Genomic DNA, 17,330 nt, shown 5'->3' with positions numbered 1-17,330 from the left:
AATTCTGGCGCCACGTTCCGACTAAACATAACACCAGATTTATTAAAATTGATGGCCTGACCCGACACCCTTTCGTACCTGAGGAGAAGATACTCCAGGGCCCTAGCCTCCTCGATCGTGGCTTGACAAAATAGCAACACGTCATCAGCAAACAACAAATGTGTAATTGACGGTGCTCTTTTATTAACTCTGCAACCATGAATTGCCCCCCTATTTCCCACCTCCGCCATTAGCACAGTCAGCCCCTCTACACAGATAAGAAATAAATACGGGGATAAGGGGTCTCCCTGCCATAAGCCCCTTCTAGGAATAATAGGCCCGACCAGACTGTCATTTACTCTGAGTTTTATTGAATTAATTAGCAAAAATTTTAGCTTGTTGCATTTTTATTGTTCCTATTTATAGGTTAATATTTTTTTTAATTAATATTTTTTAATATATACATATATATAAGTCGGGTGGGCTGGGTTGGGTTTTGAAATCAGTTTTCTTACCCTGGCCCAGCCCGGCTCGAGTCCAATGTAAATATAATGTGAACTGAGTTGAACTTTGACAATGTAATTTAGTTTAAAACTCGATTAAGTCTAGCCCAATCCATGAAATGTTCGATCAAAATAATCTCAATCAGAAAACTAAAACGCCAACAGTGTTCACCCAACTTTGCCGGTATGTGATGCACGATTGCAATAGAATTCTTAAGTCCTAACAACTTCCAGCATTTAAAATTAATAGATTAAGTGCTTATTCATTTTTAGCTTGTTTGATAGTTCCATTTAAAAAGTTCAATTAAGTAAAAAAATCATTTAGTCTAGCATGTCAAAAATTTAACTTAAAATTTTAAATTGAACATTATCTATTAATATTTTTAAATTTGGTATTTATTTGTAGTGTTCATCAAACATTTACACCATTTAATACTTTCAGCGTTTATAATATTCAACACTTAAAACTGGGTTTTTATTTTTTCAGCATTTATTTTTAAGTTTTATGAAACACCACCTTAATGCGAGATCAATTTATATTACAAATTAATTATCAAAGTTGAATGTGGTAAAATAACTAATCATAAACCTTGTGCATAAAACAATTTATGAACCTTGAATCTAAAGATCTTATCCAGCAGAGCCCCGTTCGTATTGTTACACCTCCACAATCTCATAATTTGAGATCAAAAACTCCTTGTGAATCTTTAATTGAAAGATCTCACGTGCCCAAGCTCAGTTCGTAGTCTGAGAATTAACTCCAAAGTCAAGGTCTCTTCTACAATTAAGTTCACCTTTGAGTACACAATAAGGATCTCCTCCATACATGCCTATAGCCATGGTCTTTTAATCCCTAATTGAGATTTATCGTTCTAAACCATGGGGTTTTAAACATGCTCATTTGGTGTCTTAGTGAGATAGTAATTTTGTTGGAATCTAACTCGGTATTTCATCACCTTTAATATGTGGTAATCATATTCTCTAGTTTGGCTTGCTACGAATGCATGTAGGCTTGCAAACGAAACCGAGGGAAAGCTTCGGCATATGGTTTATTGCGAGATGAAAATGGATTATGGAAGGATGGTTTCTGTGTAAATTGAGGCATTTGCACATCGACTGTTTCTGAACCCGGGGGTCTGTACTTTGATCTGCAATTAGCTTGGAATAGAAATTGTGCAAGTGATCTTAAAATTTATGACGAGCCTGGTCATCCCTACTCGTGGCTTATAACTCGATGCACTGAGGCTAGAAATAGGGACTAGAGTATTGAGTTCATTCATACATGTAAAAAAGCACTAGGACTGTTAACTGGTTGGCGAACTTCGCAAGTTGTTGTTCTTTAGAACACAATGAGTTCGGTGAATCCGTGCAAACCTCTAGAAAATCCTCATGTTATGTCTTAAGTAGAGTAGTTAATATGTAATCTTTTTTTTCGTTTCTATAGGCTTTCCCGTCTTCTTTATTCTACCAAAAATGAAATATCATCGAGAATCCTAAGTATCTCAACCATCATACTAAATGAATAAACAAAAGATGATTTGAAGCATTCATTGAGCATTATGGCTTTAGCAATTGTATTATTAGCATACATATAGAAAATTGCATAAGAAAATAAGAAAATGGTCACATAATAGAGCAAGCATTAGGGTTCTCATCGCTGAACAATTCAGGGGCATAAGCATACTCCAAGTATGACTTACTTGGCATATAATCACTTCTTTTAATCTCACTATTTAGCTTCTCTTCTTCTTCTTTCTCTTTTTCTTTCTCTTTCTCTTCTTGTTTCTTTTCTCCTTCTTCCTTCTTCTCCTCCTCTTTCTTCTCTTCTTCCTTCTTTTCTTCTTCATCTTTAACAATGGATGCTTGCTTTCTTGTCTTCTTATATACATCATCAACCAACTTCATTGGATCCACCACTCCTTTTACTATTACTTTACTATTTCCTACATCTGTCACAACTGATTCTACACCTGCAATATATTGTTTTATTTTCATTTAATCATCATTTCATTTCCTATATGAAAGAAACATATATTATTATATATATGTCAATGTTACCTTGGATTTTTCGAATTCTCTTCTGTAAAACTTGAGCACATGCATCACAATGCATCCGGATGTTCAATACAACTGTTACTACAGCAGGAACCTGCATTATATTGGGCTATCATGTTATTTTATTTTGCATAAATGGGTACAACTATAATATGGAAATGGGCTAAGCTACCTGGCCCATTATTTAAATCAGGTATGTGTGCATTTAAGGGTATTTTTGTATATCCACAAAAGCTCATGAAATGAAATAACTTTATTTTATGACAAAATTAAGAATAGAATGTGTTATCATAGTACAAACATAACTTTTTCAGGTAAATCCTATTTGAGGTTCACGCATGTTAATGTACTTTTTTTATCTCATTAATCTAAAAACTCTTTCAACTAGAGTATGCATTATAAACGAATTAAGTATTTATAAAGGTCCTCGTATCGCTTAACTTAGATTTTGAGTTTGAGGCCAACATATGTATAGAACTTTAATTGGGAGATGATCCACTTAAAAGATGTCTGACGAATCTTAAATCGAAAAATTAAATTAAAAGCGTCTGAAGAGTCTCGAACCGAAATATCAGACAAAAAAAAATTGATTAGGTTATTATAACCCAACTTAATTAATTATATTAGTGCAACTTGAGCTTGTCTAATTAAGTGCGCCATTTAGGTTCTAATTAAGATCATGTGGGGAATTGGAAACCCTAGGAGAAACCCACACCCCTCGAGACATACATATGTCCTAACTAAATCAATAATCCTACTTTTGTCATTTTCTACATTCTTCTACGTAAAAAAAATTTATATACTTCCACTCCATAATACGTTTGTTTTATTCAAATTATTTATATATTGAAAAAACAAAAGATATAATTTGAATGAAAAAAAAATCTAGCAAGTATGTATATAAAGTTTTGAAAATTTTAAATTGTAGTAAAAGAGTAAATATATTTATTGAAGTTTGCTATTTAAATTGACTTGCAAAATATAAATCTATATAATACCATCAAACACAATTTACAAAACATAAAGTTTAAAAACTCTTAAAACAGGATTCCAAATTAAATAGCTTTGTTTCTTTATACTTGGATTTAATTAATATGAGAATTTCAAAATTTCAAATAGTTATAATTAAAAATTGGAATTAGGCAATGTATAAACGGTCAGCCCGTGAACATAATAAAAGCAAGCATAGCAAGTTGAAGAAGAGTGGGGTCGTTGCCCTAACAATATGTATTGTTTGGTCCTACTCGTAAAATGTGCCTTATTTCTGACATGTTCCGTTACTTTCATCTCAGAAACCAAACAGTCCTCAAACAATTCACCCCTTGAGTATAATATCCATAACATGTCCTTATAACTTTTCTATAACTTTTCTTTTTAATAACTACTATAACTTAAAATTTTAACTCTGTGTCTCTTGTTTCAAAATCTCAGCAGAATATTATATATATATATAAAAAATAAAAAATCTCAGCAGAATTATCATTACTAACCTAGCATAGATCAATGATTTCGATGATTAATAAATGATCAATGAATTATTTTAACCCAACAAGTTAAACTCACAGGCAAGATTTAACCCTAGTCTTACACATGAGAAAAAAACTGTGAAAATTTATTGTTATATAATAAAAACAAATATATATTTATAAATAATTATTTTTTTTAACAGCCAATTAATAGTATATCAAAATATCTAATATTTATTTTCAGCAATATTCAAATCGAGTTTCCATTAAATTATAATAACTGAAGAATATAGTTTTTTTATAGGGTATTGAAATTTAATTACTAAGATTTGAAACATCAACCATTTAAAAAACTAGTTTCAAAAAAAAAAAAAACCATTTAAAAAACTCTTATGTTATATGAAGAAATGATTTGATCAAAAAGTATGAATTGGTAGGTAAGAATAGTATTATTATTGATATAAAATTAACATTTTGGGTAAAATGTAAGAAGAAAAATAAATAAAGTTAGGATTAATAGATGAATCTATTATATAGGGAGGGTGGGTTTAGTAGTATTATATATAGGATAGAAGAAGAAAGATGTTAAAAAAGGAAAGAGATAATAGAGTAAATTAGGGAAAGAAATAATGACCTCTTGTTTGATCTCTTCCTTGGGAGGCTCAGGTTCTTTCTTTTCTTCCTTGTTTTCTTCTGGTGGTTTAGGCAATGGTGAAATTAATTGAACTTTCCTGCCACTTTTCTTTTGGAGTCTCTCACATACCTTTAGTGGGTCTGCTTCTTTTCCTTTTACCACTACCTTACTTGCTTTGCTATCTGTACTTACTTCTTCAACACCTGCATTTACAACAATTTAATTGCTTAAACATACATTCAAATAATTGAGTTTGAATAAACATCCAAGATATAATATGAAGAAAGACCTTGAAATCCTTTTAAGGCTCTAGCAACTTTCCTAGCACAAGCTTCACAATGCATATCAACCTTTAGAACTATTTCAGGAGGCTCTTCTTCTTTCTTTTCCTCTTCCTTCTTCTCTTCTTTCTTCTCTTCCTCTTTCTGGACTTCCTGTATGTATTTTACATATCAGATCTATACATTAATTAATTACAAAAAAGAAGAGAAGCCATTTCAAAAATGATTGAAAAGTTACTTACTTCACCCATTTCAGAGATGATTCTTCTTCTTCAACAAGTGTGTGAAGAGAGAGTGAGTAGTTTTTTCTTTCTTTTCTCTCTCTCTCTCTAGAGGTATGGTAAGGGTACAAATATTTATGAAAGAGGGAGGAGATAGATTCTAAAATATCTGACGTGGATTTCTATAATTTGGTAGCAGACCATATCTCCCTTTAACTCACTTACTCATTATTCCATAAATTGCCCTCCATTTCCTACTTATTCACATTTACTACATGGGACCTATCTGTCCATATACCATTTTGGGGAAAAATTTACAACCTAGCCATAAATTTTTTATTTTTACACATTTTTCTTTTTGATAGGAACAGAAAAGAACAAAAACAAAAACAAAAAAAACCAAAGCAATTAATCTGGGATTAGCATAGAGAAGCTAACCCCCATTGCATCTTCCAAAAGAAGAGAAGATAAATAGTCATAAGAGTAAAGTTTTTTTTCTCTTTTCTACTTTGTGTTTTATCTATTTAAAAATGTATTGTTAGAGTAATTATAGGTATTGTTTCATTTGATAGTATTAGGTGTTGGAGCGCCTACATGTAGCGCGTGAAATACACGCGCCACATGCAATATCAAAAGTAAGAATATCTCATTAACAGCTCAAATATAGTTGTTAGGCTAGATGCGCTGGATGTGGCGTGTGTATTATGTTGGGCTTATGGTGACTAATATATATAGGCCCAACTGAAGCGATGGGGCCAACTGCAGTGATCCAACTCGCTGCTGAGTTGGACGGGGGTATGGGGGCGGTAGCCCCTGTTGGGCCATCGGCTGAAATTTTTTTTTTTTGACGATTAGGGTTTCAGACAGTTAGGGTTTCGGGAGTATAAATGTAACCTCTTTCTCTGTAATCCGGATCTCATTCATTATAGTGAAATATCCTGGCTTGGTAGTGCCCCCAGACGTAGTCATTCTAATCGAGTGGCGAACTGGGTAAATGATAGAGGTCAAAAACTCCTATCTTTGGGTATGGTTTTAGGACGGTTTTTAGCGTTATTTCATGAATAAGCGAGCAATTCTCGCATTTATATGCTTTTGTGTGAGTTAGTTAGAAATTGGAGATGTTCTATTTACTTTTCATTGTTTAGGCTCGTTTTCTGGATATTTTAGGCAATTATGGCCAAATTGGCATGTACGTTAAATTTCCATTATCTTTTATAGCTAATTGATAAGCCAAAAGTCGCACCAAATGGAGTGTTTACTCAAAATAAGCGATTAGCGGGTCAATTTAGCCTGGGAACTAATGTTATTTGAAGTTTTCGTGCTTGTGCAGGCTAAAACAAGAACGAGTTCGGGTGAAAGTTGCGTTTCGGGACATCCAGCAGTCGCGCAAGGCGTTCTGAGCAATCCTGCTCGTCGAAATGGCCTTTTTGGGCCGGATCGGCGAGCTGGCACTGCCAGCCCGTCGAACAGGCCTTTAAGGGGCCAGCTCGACGAGCTACCCTGCGGGAATCAGTCAAAAGACTGATTCCCGGTCCCACAAAGACACGATTGACCCCACGACTTCCAACCTGCAAAAGGATACGAATTAGGTCAGAAAGAGGGCCCGAACCGCGTCTATAAATAAGAATTTCCAATTGTAAATTAAACATCTTTCATTCTTGTAATTACTTTAGCCTTCACCCTTGAAGAATCCTCTCCACCTCCTCCATCTCCTTCAACCTCCATTGAAGCACCTTCGAAGCTCCGTCCACCGAGGATTATTCAAGGTCCGTCCTTAAGACCTAGGAAGCCGGCTGCAGGGTAGACATGTTCCCTGAAAGGGATTTTCTTATCACCTTTCATCTAATTATGTTTGTACCCTTTGATACAGTCTATGAATCCTAGGCTAATTGTATCCCGTGACAATATTCTTCGTCTTTAATAATATTTTAGCTCTTATTTTTTCTATGATTTATTTATTTAATCTTTGTCTTACGCTTTATTGAATTGGTTTAACTCATTCAAAAGCCCCAAAATCTAGTAGGCACATATTGTGAGCTGAATCCGACCTAGTCAGAGCCTAGGAGATTGACGACCTCTTAGTTGGTTAAGCCCAAATTGCTGAGCCTTAGACCTAGTTTCGGCCTTACAAGGGAATCACGCACTAGGGACTTTAGGAGGGTAAGTAGGGTTAATCGCCTTGAATACAAGTGACTTAGATTAGGTTTTTAATCTATTGACCTAATAACCTATCTTCATTATTATCGTTCATACCATGTTCCCTCGGGTAATTGCATTAGTGAAAGATCACCTAGGGGTAGTTTAACTTAATTAGGAGTAGAATAACTTAGTTCGAATTAGAATAACTTAGCTAGGAGTAGAGTAATTCAACTAGGAGTAGATTAACTTAATCAAAACAAATCAAAACCCACACAGCCTAGATAACACCTGAGACCAAGTAGCTCGATACTTGCAGGAATAAATCCTATGGATTCGATACCTGGACTTTCCAGATTTTATTACTTGATAACGACGGGGTACACTTATCCCTTAGTGAGCCTTCTTTAACGGAGGCGCATCAGTAAACAATTCTTGTGTGCTTGTTTGTTTTTCGTTTTCGTAATTGTATTTATTCTTAACAACTGGTATCAGAGCAAGGTTAACTATGATGGGAGACGGAAAAACCCCTGTGGAGAAATTCGATGGTTCGGATTTCGGTTTCTGGAAGATGCAGGTCGAGGATTACCTGTACGGTAAAGATTTGTACCAGTCTCTAGGTGAACAGCCGGAGGATATGTATGATGAAGAGTGGAAGTTGTTGGACAGAAAAGAAATGAGCGTGATTCGCCTGTCGCTGTCCAGAAACGTGGTGCATCACACGGTGAAGGCAAAGACCACGAAGGAGATGTTGGAGATCTTGAGTTCGTTGTACGAGAAGCCTTCCGCGGCAAACAAAGTTTATTTGATTCGGCGACTGTTTAATCTGTAGATGATGGAGAATATAGCAGTGGCGATGCACCTGAATGATTTTAATATGACAATCACTCAATTAAGTTTTGTAGATATTGATTTCGACGAAGAGGTATTAGCCCTAATTCTGTTATCTTATTTACTAGAGAGTTGGAGCGGCACGGTTACTTCCCTAAGTGATTCAGTAGGGAAAGAAAAACTTAGGTTTGATGATGTTAGAGACTTGATTATAAGCGAGGAGATTCGCAGAAAAGAGTCAGGTTCCACATCTAGATCAGCCTTGAATGCAGAGAATCGGGGCAGGTCAGATCGTAGGTCAAAGTAGAGTCGTGGCAGGTCTAAGTCCAAAGGGAGAGGGAAACCTGTGAAGGACAAGAGCCACATCCAGTGCTGGAATTATAATGACAATGGTCATTACAAGAGTGAATGTAAGGCACCACAGAAGGAGAAGTCAGTGAATTCAACCAGCGAGGATTTTGGTGATGCGTTGATTCTGAGTAATTTAACTGCAGAAATAGCAACAGAAGCCCTGGTATTGAGTGTAAGAAGTCCTCTGGAGTCTTGGGTATTATACTCAGGAGCTTCGTTTCACTCATGTAGTAGTGCAGATTTGATGGAAAACTATAACCTTGAGAAATTCGAAAAGGTTTATCTTGCTGATGATGAGCCTTTAGAGATTGTAGGGAAGGGAGATGTTTCGATCAAATCCCCGAATGGATCTGTGATAAAGCTGTCTGGAGTAAAGCATGTTCCTGGCCTAAAGAGAAATCTGTTGTCAATTGGGCAAATGGATGATGAAGGTTATTGTGTAATCTTTGCAGGTGGTGCTTGAAAAATGACCAAAGGAGCCATGGTGGTTGCCTGTGGTGAGAAGGTTGGATCGTTGTACTTAATAAACAACGTTTTCAATAGCATTGATGTCGTGAGGGAGAATGTCAATGCAGATTTGTGGCACTGTTGTCTTGGTCACATGAGTGAAAAGGGGATGAAAGTGTTGTGTTCAAAGGGTCTGTTGCCGGGTCTGAAATCTGCTGATCTTGGGCTATGTGAGGATTGCATCTTTGGGAAGCAGAAAAGGGTCATTTTCTCTAAGGGTGGCAAAACTTTGAAGAAAGAGAAGTTGGAGTTAGTTCACAGCGATCTATGGGGTCCTGCACCTGTGAAATCTCTTGGTGGAGCTTTGTATTACATGACCCTCATTGACGACTCCACTAGGAAAGTGTGGATCTATTTTCTGAGAAAGAAATCTGATGCTTTTGATTCCTTTCGAAAATGGAAGGCCCTGGTTGAGAATGAGACAGGTTTGAAGGTAAAGTGCTTGAGGTCTGACAATGGTGGGGAGTATGAGCTTAGGGAATTCAAGGAATTCTGTGCTGAGAATGGAATTCGCATGGAGAAGACTCTGAAAGGAACTCCTCAAGAGAACGGAGTTGTAGAACGAATGAACAGAACTCTGTGTGAGCATGCTAGAAGAATGAGGCTGAAGTGCAGACTTCCAAAGGCGTTCTGGGCAGAAGCAGTTGACACTGCAGCATTCTTGATCAACAGAGGGCCATCGAGTCCCTTACAGAGTGGCATTCCTGAAGAGGCTTGGAGTGGCAAGCAGGTAAATCTGTCCTTTCTAGGAGTATTTGGATGTGATTCATATGTTCATATTGCTCCCCTTGAGAGAAGTAAGTTAGATGCGAAGTCTATAAAGTGCACGTTCATTGGATACGATGGTGATGATTTCGGATATCGGTTCTGGGATAGTCAAAACATGAAGATTATTCGCAGTCAGGATGTTGTTTTCAACGAGCAGATGATGTACAAGGATAGTCTGGGCGCATCTGATACTGCTGATGCAGAACCAGAGATCGTGGACCTAGACATCATGAATTCTGGTGGGAGCAAGGAGGTAGTTGTGGAAGAGAGAGTTGTGGAGGAGGTAGCAGAACCTCAAACTCCACTGGTTACACTACGCAGATCCACTAGAGAGCGTAGAGCACCTGACAGGTACACACCTACAATCAACTACATGCTACTGACAGATAGTGGTGAACCAGAAAGCTACTTGGAGGCATCTCGTGGAGAGGATACGAGCAAGTGGAGGCTTGCAATAGATGATGAGATGGATTCCTTGATGACCAATGGCACTTGGGAACTTGTTGATCTTCCAAAGGGTAAGAAGGCTCTACAAAACAGGTGGATTTTCAGAATCAAAGAAGAGGCTGATGGTAGAAAGCGCTACAAGGCAAGGCTGGTCGTGAAAGGCTTTCAGCAGAGGTATGATATAGATTATACTGACGTTTTTACTCTAGTGGTGAAGCTGACTACTATTCGTTTAGTGTTGAGTATGGTAGCTGCAGAAGATTTGGAGCTGCAACAAATGGATGTAAAAACGGCATTTCTTCATGGGGACTTAAATGAAGACATCTATATGAAGCAACCTCAGGTCTATGAATCTGATAAGGCTGAGCTTGTGTGCAAGTTGAACAAGAGCTTGTATGGTCTGAAACAAGCTCTAAAATAGTGGTACAAGAAATTTGATGGATTCATGCATGAAATTGAGTTCGTGAGGAGTGAAGCTGATCATTGTTGTTACTTTAGGAAATTGAATAAAGGCTACATAATTTTACTGTTATATGTTGATGATATGCTGATTGCAGGGTCGAGTGCTCGAGAAGTGAGAAAACTGAAGAAGCAATTATCTGAGCGGTTTCCTATGAAAGATCTCGGAGAAGCTAAGCAGATTCTGGGCATGAGGATTGAAAGAGATAGGAAGGCTAGAAAGTTGTATCTCTCACAAGCTGAGTATATCAAGAAGGTCTTGATTAGATTCGGCATGCAAGATGCAAAGCCAGCTACGGTTCCTTTGGGTAGCCATTTCAAGCTATCTAAACATGACTCACCCAAGAGCAGAGAAGAGCGAGTCCAGATGGAGAGAACTCCGTATGCCTCAACAATTGGCAGCTTGATGTATGCAATGGTGTGCACAAGTTCGGATATTGCACATGTTGTGGGAGTTGTTAGTCGTTTCATGGGAGACCATGGGAAGAAGCATTGGGAAGCAGTAAAGTGGATTTTGAGATACCTGAAGGGAACCACTGAATAGGCCTTATGTTTTGAGGGCAAGGAAGTTATGTTGACAGGATATGTGGATGCAGATTTGGCATCTAGTGACCTTGACAAGAGAAGAAGTACAACCGGATATGTCTTCACATTGGGTGGTACTGATGTCTCTTGGGCTTCAAAGCTACAGAAGGTGGTGGCTTTGTCTACTGCATAAGCTGAGTACATTGCAGTGACTGAGGCTAGTAAGGAGATGGTATGGTTACAGAATTTCTTGCGTGAGTTGGGAAAGGAGTAGAAGGATCCTATTCTGTACAGCGACAGTCAAAGTGCCATTCATTTGACGAAGAATCCCGCCTTTCACTCAAGGACAAATCAGATAGAGTTGAAGTATGACTACATACGACATCTCTTGGACAGGAAGATATTGCAGTTGATGAAGATTCTAGGCACAGAGAATCCTGCAGATATGTTGACTAAGGTTGTAACCTTAGAGAAGCTGAAGCTTTGTATGGCTTCAGCTGGCCTTGGTAATTAAGTTGAACGCATGGCACTACCATCAGAAGTCGGATTTAGTCTCCAGGTGGGAGATTGTTGGGCTTATGGAGACTAATATATATAGGCCCAACTGAAGCGATGGGCCCAACTGTAAGGGTTTCGGGAGTATAAATGTAACCTCTTTCTCTGTAATCTGGATCTCATTCATTATAGTGAAATATCCTGGCTTGGTAGTTGTTAGGCATGAAATTGACTTAGTTTAACATAATATTTATATGAGAATTTGGGTGTTTTTACATTATATTGCAAGATAAAGGACTGATTAATGTTTTTTATAGGTGAGCATTGATAAAAGCCAAACTCGCTGGAAACAGCTTGTTTCGCTACCGCCAAGAAGGAGTGGAGCCTTATTTTGATCCAGCGGTTAAACGCCGGATACTCAATGATGGACAGCGACAGATCAGAGGTGGCAGAGGCAGAGGCAGAGCAGCGGGTGGAAAAGTGTTAAGGTGGCATTACTCAAAGAAGCAAGATGACATGAAGTATCGACCCTTGAGTGTTCAAGGATCAAAAAGGATTCCGAATCATTTCACTTTATTTTTGTTTTAGTATTAGTTGACTTAATTTCTGTAAAGGTACTTGACTTGTACCAATTTTGTCCCTGTCTTTCTCTTTTAAGTAGGCGTAGCGAAGGAAAGATAGGGAGCTCGGATAGTTTTAGTTTTCATAGAATAGACAAGTTATTTTAGTAAAAGCTTTAGATTAGAGCTCCAATGGAGCTTCTCGTTGTATCAAGAACAACCGATTACTCACTGCTCGATATGAGTGAGTAATCCATTTTGAATGGGCAAGGCCAGTCCGGGCCAGTAATGTAAGTTTTATATCGTTTTAATGAATGTGTAGTATTTTGCCAATGTTGTGATTGATGAGGGTTTAACTTCTTTGCCTCGGCATTTATGCATGTGATAGATGAATGTTAGGACACTGCTTGCATCTTCACTGATATCTCTATTAATCTCGCAACCTCAAAGCAGACCTGTTAGATGGTTGTGTCGAGGGTTTTCTTAAATAGAAATGCAGCTTCGATCTTAATGCGAGAACGAACGTATCTTTAGGACGCTAAAGGTTCTAGTAAATCTCAGGAACTTAAGAACACACGAAAGTTGACTTAAGCGGGCATTAAAGCTGATACTTTGGCTTCATTGGCATCATCACTAATTCGTTGGAATGTTATAAGACTTAACACAACCTGTTCGGCAGTGCCTAGCCTATTTTATCTTTTAAACTGTCTTCTATTTGTCATATCTTTCATAACTTAGCACACTGTTGTTTTAAACTATCACACTCAACCAATCAATCCTACTAAGAAGATACCTTTACGCACACACTCTGTTCAGCAACGATTTTCTCATATCATTTTGATCTCAATCCCTGTGGATACGATACTTGACTTATCACTTTATTACTTGTATCTAGTACACTTGCTAGAGTCACATCAGAGGACAACAAGTTTTTGGCGCCGTTGCCGGGGATTAAGCAACAAAATTTATCTGAAATTTCTGTGAAACATGGTGTTTTTAATCCGTTTGCTAAGGCGTGCAGGAAACAAAGAAGTTCTTAACCTGTTTATGCGTAGAGCTGGACCTCCTGTTTTTCCTATCGATCTCGAATTAGAGAGGACGTGTAGACGAAACAGAGCGGGAGCTCGACGTGCTAGACAGAGAGAAAGACAAAGAGAGAGAAGAATGGCTGGAAGGGTACCACCCCAACAACCAGTTCAACCAAACCAAGAAGAAGAAGGAGAGAATAACAACCCTCCTGTTATGCGAATCAGAGACTATTCGAGGCCAACCACAGAGGGACATTCCTCATGTATCGTGTTACCCAACGAGGGGAACAACATGTTCGAGGTGAAAGGGTCCATGATACAGATGATCCAGGCCTCAGTACAATTTAATGGGTTTCAATCTGAAGATCCAAATGGGCATATTCAAGAATTCATCACGTTGTGCAACACATTCAGATCGAACAGAGGTGTTTCTGATGATGTTATCAGACTGAAGCTGTTTCCTTTCTCCCTAAGGGATAAAAAGAAGAGCTGGCTAAGAAATTTACAGCCAGGAACAATCACAAGTTGGGAAGAGATGGCGCGAGCTTTTCTGATGAAATATTTCCCACCTCGACAGGCCATAAAACTGAGAAATGAAGTGTCTCGGTTCATACAAGAAGAGGATGAGTCGCTGGCAGAAGCCTGGGAGAGATATAAAGAGTTATTGAGAATGGTTCCAAATCATGGTATCCCTATGTGGATGCAAGTGCAAAATTTCTACAATGGTGTGACCAACATTTACAAAATTCAAATCGAATCCATTGCTAACGGTAATCCAGAAGATCTTGAGCCACAGGCTTTGTATGACCTTATTGAGAAGGTAGTCAGCACAAGTTACAACTGGCACTCAGCTAGAAGTGAAGGGAAAAAGATGGGAAATGATGATGTTGTGTCAAAACTGACAAGTCAGGTAGAACAGCTTGCTCGACAGCTAGGAAAGATAAATGTGTCTTCGATCCACAATGAACCACCATTCAATGACATTTGTGATTTTTACGGAGGAGCTCATTTCAATATAAATTGTCCCGGAGTTAAGCAGGGAAAGAGCGCACAGGCTGGATGTGACTACGCAGGGTATAATCAAAGGAACCAGCCTAACCGCTATTCTAACACATACAACTCTGAAACCAGGAACCATCCAAATTTTGGATGGACAAGCCAACCAGACCAGCTGGGGCAACCACGGTATCAAGACTAGCCAAGGTATCAACAACAGCAGGGAGGATAGTACCAAAGACAGCCTCAACAGCACTACAAGCAACCTGTGCCACCAAAGGAAGACGTAGAGCCAGATATGAAAACAATGATGATGCAGTTCATGAAACAGACACAAGCATCAATAAAAAGTCTGGAAACATAGGTTCACCAGATAGCTGCATCCACGTCAAAAGGAAAGGGAATAATGACAAGCAACACAGAGCCAAATCCTAAGGGCGACGTCATGGCAATCACCCTAAGGTCTGGTAAGGAAACTCAACCAAATGTTTTGACTGATAAGAATGCTGAGTGTGCAGGAACGTCCAAAGAAGCTGAAGGGGAGCAGGAACAGGCTGCTCCTAGTGATGAAGAAACAAGGAAGATAACCTGTACAAGTAAGCCGGATCAAGAGGAAAGCGAAAGAATGTATAAACCACCACCGCCGTATGTTCCACCTGTGCCATATCCAACGCGTCTAATCAACAAGAAGCTGGAAGAACAGAATTCGAAAGTGTTGGATACCTTAAGGAAGTTACACATCAACATTCCTTTTGTAGAAGCACTGGCACAGATGCCGTCATACGCCAAATTCCTCAAAGACATCATGTCAAACAAAAAGAAGCTGGAAAACATTTCCATGATACAACTCAACAGAGATTGTTCGTCTATACTGCAAAACAAGCAGCAGCTACCTAAGAAGCTAAAAGATCTAGGGAGTTTTTCTATTCCTTATTCAATTGGAAAGCTAAATATTGAAAATGTACTATGTGATCTAGGAGCTAGCATAAATCTAATGCCTTATTCTGTATATGCTAAACTTGGATTAGGAGAACCCCAACCTACTCGTATGTCTATTCAGTTAGCTGATCGTTCAGTATGCTATCCTAGGGGGGTTGTGGAAGATGTGCTAGTCAAAGTAGGGAAATTTATTTTGCCTGTTGATTTCATTATAATGGACATTGATGAAGACTTGCATGTTCCTATCATCCTAGGTAGATGATGCGCCCTCACCTAACTCGAGATGAGAACTCACTAAGGGATAAGTGTACCCCGTCGTTATCAAGTAATAAATTTCTGGTTTAAGTCCAGGTTATCGTCCATAAGATTTATTTCTGCAAGTATCAAGCTACTCGATCTCGGATGTTATCTAGGCTTAGGGGGTTTTGAGTTTGGTTTGTTAATTAATCTACTCCTAGGTTGAATTATGCTAATCCTAGCTAAGTTATCTAATTCTAACTAAATTATTCTAAGCCTAACTAAGTTACTCTACCCCTAATTGATCTTTCATTAATGAAACTATTCGAAGGAATATGGTATGAACGATAATAATAAAGATAGATTATCAAGTCTATTGAATAAAGACCTAATCTGAGTCACTTATATTCAAGGCGATTAACCCTACTTACCCTCCTGAGGTTCCTAGCGCGTGATTCCCTAAGGCCGAAACTAGGTCTAAGGCTCAGTAAATTGGCGCTTAATCAACTAAGAGGTTGTCAATCTCCTAGGCTCTGACTAGGTCAGATTCAGCTCGCAATATGTGCCTACTAGATTTTGGGGCTTTTGAATGAGTTAAACCAATTGAATAAAGCGTAAGACAAGAATTAGACAATAAACATAGAACAAAACAAGAGCTAAATTATTATTAAAGGCGAAGGTAATTGTCACAAGATACAATAAGTCAAGTTCGGCAACTGTATCAAAGAGTACAAACATGGAAAGATAAAAGGAGATACAAAAATCCCTTTCAGGGAACCTGTTTACTCTGCAGCCGGTGACTTGATCTTAAGGACGGACCTTGATAATTCCTCGGTAGAAAGCTTTGAAGGAGCTTCAATGGAGTTTGAGGAAGGTGGAGAAGATGAAGAGGAATTACAAGGGGAAAGCTAAAAGAATTTACAAAAACGAAAGATGTTTAATTTACAATCGAAAATTCCTATTTATAGACGCGTCTCGGGCCTCGTTTTGACCTATTTTCGTGTCCTAGTTGGTGTAGGAAGACGTGGGGCCGAACGTGGCTTCGTGGGGGTGGAATTGGTCTTTTTGACCAATTCCCGCAGGGCTGCTCGGTGAGCAGGGCTGCTCGCGCCGAGCAGCCCCCTGCTCGCCGAGCAGGCTCCTGCTCGCCGAGCAGGCGCCTGGCCCCCTGCTCGGCGAGCAGGCTCCTGCTCGCTGAGCAGGCCTCTGGCGGCCTGCTCGGCGAGCAGAAATGGCCCGTAGGGCCCTGCTCGCCGAGCGTTTTCGCCCGAAGCGCGCTCGATCCAAGCTCGATGAGTTCCGCGACCTTTTTCGTCCGACTTCACACCTGCACACGCATAAAAACTCCGGAAAACATTAGTCCAAAAGCCAAATTGATCCGTCAATCGCTTATTTTGAGCAAACGCTTCGTTTGGTGTGACTTTTGACGGACCAATTAGCTTCAAAAGATAACGGAATTCTAATACGCATGCTATTTCGGCCGTATTTGCCTAAATTGATTACAAAACAAGCCTAAACGACGAAAAGTAAATAGAATGTTCTCAATTCCTAACTTACTCACACAAAAGCATTTAAATGCGAGAATTGCTCGCTTATTAGCCAAATAACCCTAAAAACCGTCCTAAAACCGTACCCAAAGATAGGGGTTTTTGACCCCTATCAAACCTCCTCGCACTTAAAACTTTACTTGTCCCCAAGTAAACTAAAAAAAACTAAACCCGCCATCACAAGCAAGCTAGAAAACTTCCCAGTTTGACTAGGTGCTTGACATAATTTCGAGCATCTGTAATTACATGCATTCGGAAGTACAAAGTAGAGACACGATATCCAAAAGCCGCATTTCAATTATCATGGGTTATAGTTTTAAGCAAATGGACACATGTTCAATTAAACGAGCTTGAGGGGATCGCTA

General features: G+C 38.7%; 1 protein-coding gene and 1 non-coding gene across 2 annotated transcripts; both read right to left on the bottom strand.

Annotated features, from left to right (window-relative positions):
- Positions 1-2,016: 2,016 nt before the first annotated feature.
- LOC136205136 (heavy metal-associated isoprenylated plant protein 7-like) lies at positions 2,017-5,315 on the bottom strand. Its single transcript, XM_065995622.1, has 5 exons — positions 5,161-5,315; positions 4,927-5,071; positions 4,638-4,840; positions 2,541-2,631; positions 2,017-2,452 (listed from the first exon to the last, which is right to left on the bottom strand). The coding sequence occupies exons 1-5, from the start codon at positions 5,167-5,169 to the stop codon at positions 2,106-2,108; spliced, it is 795 nt and encodes a 264-aa protein (XP_065851694.1). The 5' UTR covers positions 5,170-5,315; the 3' UTR covers positions 2,017-2,105.
- Positions 5,316-13,829: 8,514 nt separating this feature from the next.
- On the bottom strand, positions 13,830-13,936 carry LOC136207776 (small nucleolar RNA R71). Its single transcript, XR_010676903.1, has one exon. It is a non-coding gene; the product is annotated as a small nucleolar RNA R71 (small nucleolar RNA).
- Positions 13,937-17,330: the final 3,394 nt, after the last annotated feature.

The sequence above is a fragment of the Euphorbia lathyris genome, chromosome 9, assembly GCF_963576675.1.
Source record: "Euphorbia lathyris chromosome 9, ddEupLath1.1, whole genome shotgun sequence".
Lineage (NCBI taxonomy): Eukaryota > Viridiplantae > Streptophyta > Magnoliopsida > Malpighiales > Euphorbiaceae > Euphorbia > Euphorbia lathyris.
Note: the sequence above shows the minus strand (reverse complement) of the source record. Positions and strands in the feature narration are given on the sequence as shown.